General features: G+C 42.9%; 1 protein-coding gene and 1 pseudogene across 1 annotated transcript in view; one reads left to right on the top strand and one right to left on the bottom strand.

Moving 5' to 3' along the window:
- The first annotated feature begins 369 nt into the window (after positions 1-369).
- LOC102419694 lies at positions 370-761 on the top strand (annotated as a pseudogene).
- A 4,444-nt stretch (positions 762-5,205) lies between these two features.
- The window catches only part of COMMD7 (COMM domain containing 7), a 21,547-nt gene continuing 16,550 nt past the window's right edge, over positions 5,206-10,202 (bottom strand). The window contains exons 2-8 of the mRNA XM_023754492.1: positions 8,312-8,318; positions 8,040-8,096; positions 7,921-7,958; positions 7,354-7,444; positions 6,989-7,038; positions 6,561-6,609; positions 5,206-6,033 (exon numbers count right to left, since the gene is read on the bottom strand). Of these exons, the coding sequence (XP_023610260.1) occupies positions 5,957-6,033; positions 6,561-6,609; positions 6,989-7,038; positions 7,354-7,444; positions 7,921-7,958; positions 8,040-8,096; positions 8,312-8,318 (369 nt within the window). The 3' untranslated portion in view covers positions 5,206-5,956. The remainder of the gene's footprint in view (positions 6,034-6,560; positions 6,610-6,988; positions 7,039-7,353; positions 7,445-7,920; positions 7,959-8,039; positions 8,097-8,311; positions 8,319-10,202) is intronic.

Here is a 10,202-nt window from a genome sequence, read left to right on the forward strand (position 1 = left end):
GTGGCTATCCGCATCTGGTAGACTGAATACTCTAGCACAGGACACCTTTTAGGAGGCAGTGGAAATAGCAGTGGTCAAAGATGTAGGCAGGGCCACACTGTGGGACTTGGTGTGCTGAGTTTGGATTTTACCCTGGACATAATGCAGTCATGAGCATTTGAATGACAGCTGACATGAAATTTTCCCATAAGAATGCTAATGCAGGAAATAAGCCAGATTGTAGAAGCTGTGAGGTTGAAGACTGAAGAGCAGGGGAAGGCAGATGGGGCGGGAGGGCCTGAACTGAGCAGCACAAGGAGCTCCTTGGTCAGAATCTGTCCAGTGGCCAACTAGGTGCAACTCTTACAAAGAACCCTGATGGGTTCATTTCCAAGATGACCAAGAAAAGAAGGAATAACGGTCGTGCCAAAAAAGGCCGAGGCCATGTGCAGCCTATTCGTTGTACCAACTGCGCCCAGTGCGTGCCCAAGGACAAGGCCATTAAGAAGTTTGTCATTCGAAACATAGTGGAGGCCGCAGCCGTTAGGGAATCTCCGAAGCGAGGGTCTTCGACGCCTATGTGCTTCCCAAGCTGTATGTGAAGCTGCATTACTGTGTGAGCTGTGCCATTCACAGCAAGGTAGTCAGGAATCGTTCCCATGAAGCCCGGAAGGACTGAATCCCCTCACCCTGATTTAGACCTGTGGGTGCTGCCCCACGACCTCCACCAAAGCCCATGTAAGGAGCTGAGTCTTTAAAGAGTCAAGAAAAGTTCTCTGGGGGAAAAATAAATGGAAATTGTATTTCATATAGAAAAAAAAAAGAACCCTGATGGGAACCCTGGATGGTTTGCTAGGCTGAATCCCCGTCAGGTCACCCAGGATCCCATTTCTGAACCAAGCAGGACCCCACAGTTCATGGGCACACTGACCATTGGCCAACGACCATATTACAGTTCCCAATCTATAATAATAAAAGCATAATATGCTAATTAGACCAGCCGTCCTTCCAGACGACCTTCCGAACGAAGCCGGGGCTGCAAGAGAAGCCTGGGTCCCAGGTGCCTGCTGGCGGCCGGAGGGAAGCCCAAGTCCCGGGTGCCTGCCAGCAGCCAGAGGGGAGCCCAGGTCCTGGGTAGCAGAGGGAAGCCGGTGCTGGCAGCCGGGGGAAGGAAGGCCTACTCTTGCACGAATTTCATGCATCGGTCCTCTAGTCCATAATATGAGTGAATTTAACTAGATTGCATTTTAGGTGCCTTCCTGTCCTGACATTCTGTGAATTCTTTTTACATTAGATTCTAATGATCTCAGGCACATGAGACCCTCAGAAACCTCATGTGCATTCTTGGATACTCTGTCCAAAGGCACCAATTTGCTCTTCTTTGGTACTTGTGGACAGGAATCTTACATAAATTGGAATAATCTCTGTAGAGGTCAGTTTGGCACTGTGATGGTTAATTTTGTGTATTAACTTGGGCGGGCTACTATACCCAGATGTTGGTCAAATATTATTCTGGATGTTTCTGTGAAAATGCTTTGTTGTGGGGAAGCACGGGACTTGGTTGGAAAGTCTATAAGGAGGAATCTCCAAAAGGTTGGGGGCCTCTAGGTAAGCGGTTCTCAACCTGTGGGTCGCGACCCCTTTGGGGGTCAAACGACCCTTTCACAGGGGTCGCCTAAGACCATTGGAAAACACATATATAATTACATATTGTTTTTGTGATTAATCACTATGCTTTAATTATGTTCAATTTGTAACAATGAAATTGGGGGTCACCACAACATGAGGAACTGTATTAAAGGGTCACGGAATTGGGAAGGTTGAGAACCACTGCTCTAGGTGAACCTTGCCAAAGGCGGCAGACCCTGCCTTGACTTTTCCAAACAAGTCTAAGCCCTCTGGTGTTTTACTAGAATCTTTATATTTAGACTCCAAAATGTCCTTGTTTTAAAGACACTACAGATACATTTGTTTTCTCAAGGATGCTTACCCTGCTGACAGTATCTAATAGTTAATTGTAGTTCAAGCTGTTGTTACAATAAAAGTCTAAGGAGGCAGGCAAACGGGGCTGTTTAGATTGCTATAGCCAAGCAGTCCCTTAGCCCTCTCTTTCACAGAAAATGTACCAGAGTAATGCATTCATCCATAGCTCAGGGTCTGCAGGTCAGTCCTGGCACTTTGTGGATGAGATTAACATTTAAATTGGTAGACTTTTCAATCAGAGTAAAGCAAATTCCCCTCCATAGTGTGGGTGGGCCTCCTCTAATCAGTTGAAGGTCTTACTAAAACAAATACTAACTCCCCTGTCTTCCCCAGCAAGAAGGAATTCTGCCAGCAGACTGCTTTGGACTGGATTTGTAACTCCTCCCTGGGTCTTTAGCTGACCGGCCTTCCCTGCAGATTTTGGACTTCTGAAGCCTCCAAAAGCATGTGAATCAATACTTTAAAATAAATAAACCTTGCACTGGCCGGGCAGCTCAGTTGGTTGGAGTGTCATCCCGATGCACCAAGGTTATGGGTTCCATCCCAGGTGAGGACACATATAAGAATCAACCAATGAGCCATAGGTAGTTTGGCTCAGTGGATAGAGCGTAGAGCATCAGCCTGCAAACTGAAGGGTACTGGGTTTGATGCCGGTTAAGGGCACATACCTCGGTTGCAGGCTCCATCCCCAGCCCTAGTAAGGGTGTGTGCAGGAGGCAACCAATCGATGTGTCTCTCTCACATCGATGTGTCTCACTCTGTGTCTTTCCCCCTTCCTTCCACTCTCTCTAAAAATCAATGGAAAAATATCATCAGGTGAGGATTAACAAAACAAAGAAAAAGACTCAACCAATGAATGCATAAATAAGTGGAACAGCAGATGGATGGCTCAACAGATTGATGTTTCTCTCTCCCCCCATTCTCTCTAATATCAATCAAATTAAAAGATAAATCTCTCTCTACACACACACCTCTGTTGGCTGTTCTCTGGAGAGCCCTAATACTGGCACTATTTAGCAAAATTGCAAATGCTAGTTATCACCCATTCACATATGAGAATATGCTGCAACCACAGAAAAGGGTGCAGACTCTATGTACTGAAGGAAAGATCTCCAAGATACATTAAAAATAGTGTGCATAGTCCAGCTGGTATGGCTCAATGGTTGAACATCAACCCACAAACCAAAAGGACGCCAGTTTGATTCCGTCAGGGCACATGCTCAGGCTGTGGGTTTGATCCCTGATAGGGGGTTTGCAGGAAGCAGCTGATCAATGATTCTCTTTCATCACTGATGTTTCCTTTTTTAAAAAAAGCAACATATTTTTATTGATTTCAGAGAGAGGAAAGGTAGAGAGAAAAAGATAGAAACATCAGTGGTGAGAGAGAATCATTGATCAGCTGACTCCTGCATGCTCCCCACCAGAGATTGAGCCCACAACCCAGGCATGTGCCCTGAGAATTGAATCGTGACCTCCTGGTTCATAGGTCGACACTCAACCACTGAGCCACGCCGGCTGGGCCATCATTGATGTTTCTATCTCTCTCTTTCCCTCTCCCTTTCTCTCTGAAATCAATAAAAACATTTTTTTAAAAATATATTTTATTGATTTATCACAGAGCGGAAGGGAGAGGGATAGAGAGCTAGAAACATCAATGAGAGAGGAACATCGATCAGCTGCCTCCTGCACACCTCCTACTGGGGATGTGCCCGCAACCAAGGTACATGCCCTTGGCCAGAATCAAACCTGGGACCTTTCAGTCCGTAGGCCGACGCTCTACCCACCGAGCCAAACCGGTTAGGGCAATAAAAACATTTTTTTAAAAAGTATTTTAAAAAATAGTGTGTATAGTATACAATCATCTGTGTAAACAATAACAAAAAAGAGTAAAAATTTAAATTCCTACTGCTTATATGTGGGGAAAACCCTGTAGAGGACACCTAAGAAACTAATAGCAGGGTCACCTGTTGGAGGGCAGTAGGGGAGCCCAGTAAATGGGAAACAAAGAAGGGAGACATTTTTGCTTTACTCCTTTTAATACTCTTTGATAAACGCATATTTAGCTTAGGCCAATATGGCTCAGTTGGTTGGAGTGTTGTCCTGTACACCGAAAGATGGCAGGTTCAATTCCCAGTAAGGGCACATGCCCAGGTTGTGGGTTCAATCCCTGGTCAGGGAGGGTGCAGGAGGCAACTGATAGATGTTTCTCTCTCACATAGATGTCTCCCCCCCCCCCACCCCCCGTGCCTCCCTCCCTCTCTAAAAAAAAAAAAAACCAAAAAGGCACATGTATTCTTTGGCTAAGCAATTCCACATTCACATATTTATCTTATAAATGTACTTCCACGCATGCAAAATGACATATATACAAAAATATTGAGTTGCAGAATTGCTTATAAGAGAAAAAGAATAGAAATAACTTAAACACCTATCAGTAGGAAACTGGTTAAAAAAACCATTCATTTGAAGAAACATGGTACATTTGTTACAAGGAATGAGGCTTTCTCTGTTCTGATGTGGAATGATTTCCAAGTTAAGTAGAAAAAAGCAAGATGTGCATATAGTACACTATCATTTGTGTATGGAGGGGAAAAGTCAAATTCTATGCATATACATTTGCAAATGCATGACATCTACAGAAAAACACAGAATAAACTAATTGCAGTAGTTGCCACTGGGAGGGGAACTAGGTAACTGGGAAATGAGGGTAAGAAGGAATTACTTTACACTATAGCTCTTGAGTCATGGGTATATATTATCTATTCAACAAATTCTGGCCGGGCAGGGTAGCTCAGTTGATTAGAGTGTCATCTTGATATGCCAAGGCTGTGGGTTCGATCCCCGGTTAGGGCACATACAAGAATCAACCAATTAATGCATGAATAAGTAGAACAATAAATTGATGTTTCTTTCTCCCTTCCCCTCTCTCCTAAAATCAATCAATAAATAAAATTTAATTTTTAAAAAAAATTTCTGAGGGGAGAGGTAGGAGGAAGTCACATGCTAGAGTGGGGGCTAAGGTCATCTCAACACAAAGCAGTGATATGCTCTGCTTTTCATGTTTTTAACCTGAGTTTCCCCTGAACTGCTCTTACAAATTCCAGCCTCGAACCACAGCTAATTTCACTGAAAACCCAGGGCCTTCACCAAAACCAGGGAAGTAATTTTTGAAGATCAGATCATTAACTCTCTGCAAGGCAGAGGACTCTTTACTCCACACACAAAGACAACTGGATGCAGACCTTTTCTTTGCAATCTTTTTTATTAATCATCTAACCAACAATGGTGGTCAGCTTGAACCAAAACAAGCTGTAACAGCCTCAAAAAAGGCCTGCTTCATTACAACACAATAGGGAAAACCAGAAATGAAGATAGTCTTGCCTCCGTTCTTTTCAGAGTAGGCCAAACATGTATCTGTACATAGTTGCCCTATTAAAAACGGATTAGCAACATATGTAATACTTCCAACAATGAAGAAAAAAAACACCAAAAAACTGATTAGCAGTGCACCATCACCAAAACCACAGAGTGTAAAAATCTTGTTGGGGATTCCTAACGTGTCATTCACAGAGCCAGCCTCTTCCTCAGCCATAAACGAGCCCTTGCTTTTTTAGGGAGAAAGAACAGAAATACAGGATGATCAGCCTGGATCTTCAGTGATGGCACCTTTTGTTTACTCTGGAACTTTGATGGGGAGGGAGCTCATTTATTTCCTCCCTGAATCTCAGATGCTAGCCTGTTTGAATATCAAACAAGTGTCCTGGGTGATAGGTGGTGGAGGTTCCCTTAACAAAGAGTTTACAGAGTAATTGTGTAGGGCTCTTTAAGTACTTAATCCTGTTGTTTTTCAGAAGCCTTTGCACCTGGGCTCCCAAGAAGCAAGGAGGGCCTAATCAGTGCCCCACTGGCCTGAGTGAGGTGCTTCTCAGAGCAGTCACCCACAGAAGCGGAGGCAGCAGGGGAGGGCAAAGGTGGAGATGCAGGGGGACAGAAATCAGCTGAAACACTCCATGCTGGTTCTGACTCGCTCCATCTCATGCAGGAAGCTGTAGAACTGAGGCAAGGTTAACTCTGGGGGAAGAAAAGGCAGCTTTAGGTAAATGTTTCCAACTCCACAGAATCATCCAAGAAAATTAATTTCCACCCAGAGAATTGTTTTTTCTTTTTTGGCTTAGTATAACCAGGCAGCTTTTGTTGGGTAATTGGTCATAATAAAAAACCGAGAGCCTTGAATATAGGAAAGTTCTCAGCCCCATAAAAAAGGAAGAAGGTTTAAAATGGCCCAACTCCAGGGCATAGAGATGAAAGGGCATTAGTAGGATATACAATGGCTTCTACTGTAAGAGCTTCTTGCTCTTCAATCTTTGCCATTCCTTTCCCCCCTTTTTCAGAAAGGTTCTTCAACTCTGGGGTCTCCAACTTGTCAGCAGCTTATTAAGTATCTTTGTACCATCTTTTATGAGAGGAAGGGCAGTGGTTATAATATAACTTAGTAATGACTTTTTCTGGAAGAAATTATTTGTGGTGGGCTACATGAGCCCATTGAGTGAAGAGAACAGAGAAAAAGGGGAAAGGTTCAAATGGGAATTTGGACTCACCTATATATAAATTTTCAGTTTGATTTCCTTTTTTAAGCACCAACTTTAACTGATGAAAAAGAAGAAATACAAAATTTTAAATTAAAATGACAACTAGGCAAAGAAATTTTTGAAACCTGAACTTTCACTTAAACATCAAAGCATCCAGTTTCTAAATTGAGGGTTTACAAGAGCAGTCTGGATTGTCCACCAAAACTTCTAAAAAGTCCCATGATTACAGGAGCAATCAAACTTTTAAGAATAATACCTGGATCCTATTCATCTGAAAGTAAGTATGTTGATAACCATGTCTTTGGCTGACCACATTGCTCTGAGGCACTTCAGTGGACCATCCATTTAATTGGTATTTAAAGAAACCCAATGTAGGTTTAATAATTTTTAACCAAGTCAAAAATCTACCCATTTTCAACAATCAAGAGAAGACTTACTTGTAGAAAAATACTTCCCACTTTTTCCAGTTCACTGCTGCCAGAAGTCACTATGATACAAAGAGAAAACTAGTAAGCGGCTGGTTGAGGACCCACTCTGAAGACCCCAATCTTGCAGGTTGTGCAGCAGAAGCCAAATGGGGGTGAGTATGAGGAAGCAAAATGTGCTTTTCGGGAAGTCAACATATCAATAGCCGTGGGTAGAAACAGCTGCTGGAATATGGATGGCAATACAGAGAGGTAGCTGCTGGCCCCAACGGTGTTTGAGGATGGAGGGAACCTCTTACCCATAGAAGCTATCTAAAAGCTCCTGCAACCCAACCCTACAGCACCCAAAGGACCCGAGACCGGCTCTAACTAGTTACCTCCAAATTTCCACTCCATATCTATAAGCTGGTTAATCATCAGAGTCTGACCTATGGCCCATCGAGCAAGAGTGGGGGCATTCTGCTTCCACTGAAACAAAAACAAAAAGCCAAAGTCTTAACAATGGGAAAAATTCTCCCTCTTCATTCCACCCCCCACAGCAATGTTTAGTTTTTTATACAGACAGTGGGAAGAAAGCAGAACCAAGGGCTGGTCTAGATGCACAGATCTGGGGGGTGGGGGAGTGTAGAGGGCACAGAAGATAATATAAATTTTTTCTTTCATTCCCAGATTTAATCCATGTTGGAACAACAACAGTATGACATTAATATTTAATCAGATCAGTGGGGTGCACTAAAAAATGCACAAAAATTACAAATGTGTTAAATAGTGCAATTTAAAAGCTGGTTGTATGTCATTTGCATGAAACCAAATAAAAAACATTAAGCTGGGGAGATGACACATAAAGATTGATGACTTTTCCTTAGTTGGCATTTTCCATGTTTCTTTTCGTGAAATAAAAGCAAGTGATCTTAATTAACCTTGATTAAGAGGAATTATGATACCTTTTCAGAAAAGTAAGTGGCTTTCTCTTCACTAAGACCTATGAGAGAACATAGGGAGACATTAATATACGAAAGAGTTGCAAGGCCTGTCACTCTGAGGAACCTTGGTGATGACCTACCCAGAGTTATGAAATCAGCTCGGACCTGCTCAGCTGTGAGACTCTTCTTCAAGGCACCTGGGAAAAAGGGGAGAAATCAGTTACAAAGGACAAATCAATTAATCAGTTAATAGTATTTATTGGGCACAACTTATACAACACAGATGACACAAGGAATAGGCAAAACTCAGTTGCTCCATGAAGTTCTCAATTCAGTTGGGGAAAAAAGTCACATTGAGACAAGTGGAGAACAAGACAGACCATTTTGTTTATTGTACAACACAAGTGTTTACCTCCCACCTTCCCCGAAAGTACAGAAGACATTAGAGACAGAGGAAAAGGTTTTGTGAACTTAGGGGTGGGGGTACCTGATCTGAGGGAAGAAGAACGCCACAGATTCCTAGAGCAAAGTGCAGGAAGCTCAATGCTGGGCTGGGCATAGGGGCAACAGCCTAGAACTGCACTGTGCAATACATAACCACTAAACACGTGTGGTTATTTAAATTTATTAAAATTAAATAAAATTTTAAATTATGTTCCTCAGCCCCACTAGCTATTTCAAGTGCTTAATAGCCATATGGCTCCAGTGGCCACAATACATACTGGACAGTGCAGATTATAGACCATTTCCACCTACATACAAAGTTCTAGCCTGGCCAGCGTGGCTCAGTGGTTGAGCTTCAACCTATGAACCAGGAGGTCGCAGTTTGATTCTGGTCAGGACACATGCCGGGGTTGCGGACTCAATCCCCAGTGTGGGGTGTGCAGGAGGCAGCTGATCAATGAATCTCTCTCATCATTGATGTTCCCATCTCTCTCTCTTTCTCTCTCTCTCTCTCTCTCTCCCTTCCTCTCTTAAATCAATAAAAATATTAAAACACACACACACACACAAAACAAACACAAAACAAAGTTCTATTGGACAGTGCTGCCCTAGAAAACCAGCTTGCAGGAAGTACACCCAGATGGGCTCAATATTTGGCCTTTACAATTCACAAGTCCCTTCCAAGAGGCGCATCAAACCTTCCCCTCAGAAATTCTGGAACACTCCCCAGTGGGGGCTGCTTTGTTCTTTCTGCCCACAAGCTCCAATTCCTGAAAACTAAGTGTTGCCAGCAATCTGAATGTCTAAATGTTTAACCTGAAGGCTACAGCCTAGAGCAGCCGTGGGCAAACTACGGCCTGCTGGCCGCCCGTTTGAAATGAATAAAACTAAAAAAAAAAAAAAGACCGTACCCTTTTATGTAATGATGTTTACTTTGAATTTATATTAGTTCACACAAACACTCCATCCATGCTTTTGTTCCGGCCCTTCGGTCCAGTTTAAGAACCCATTGTGGCCCTCGAGTCAAAAAGTTTGCCCAGCCCTGGCCTCGAGTCACAATTTGGCAACTGATCTAGAAATTTCCACTTCTTAGTCTTCCAGAAGATGATTAAAGAATAAGGAGGGCTCTGAAGTAATTCCCTAACACCAAGTCCCCACCCTACCCTCAACTCACTCCTAAAGGCTGTTGTCCCTGAAAAATAAACCATGTAAACAAAGGGAGGAAATCTTTTATCTCCAAAATCAGTCTGAGCAAGGAAGCCACAGGGAAATTAAAAAAAGGCAAGACCTGAGGAAACTGTGGCCATAAAAGCATTCCAAGAAGGGGGTCACTTCCTAGCCAATCCAATGAACTCAAACTATCACATGTACAGCTCCTTCATATTTATCCAGTTAAAACCCAACATTTTGCTTGATTATCCCAAAATACTCTGAAGTGGGCACTATTGAAACCTTTATCAGGAAAATAAATATCAAGCTTTTGGGGGAGAAAATTTGTAAAATGTACATAGTCAACAATTGCACTGCCAAAAATTCACCCAACAGATTTATCCAAAAGTATCCTGAGGCCCTAGCTGGCTTGGCTCAGTGAATAGAGCCTGTGTACTGAAGGGTCCTGGGTTCGATTCTGGTCAAGGGCACATGCCCGGGTTGCAGGCTCAATCCCCAGTAGAGGGTGTGCAGGAGGCAGCCGATCAATGATTCTATCATCATTGATGTTTCTATCTCTCTCTCCCTTCCTCTCTGAAATCAATAAAATATATTAAAAACAAAGAAACAAAAAAAACCCATAAAAGTATCACTGAAGAACAAGGAAGTCATTAGCATTGTCGGTAGAAAAAGTCAAGGAACTGAGGCTG

The sequence above is a fragment of the Myotis lucifugus genome, unplaced genomic scaffold (genome assembly GCF_000147115.1).
Source record: "Myotis lucifugus unplaced genomic scaffold, Myoluc2.0 scaffold_60, whole genome shotgun sequence".
In the NCBI taxonomy this organism is placed as follows: domain Eukaryota; kingdom Metazoa; phylum Chordata; class Mammalia; order Chiroptera; family Vespertilionidae; genus Myotis; species Myotis lucifugus.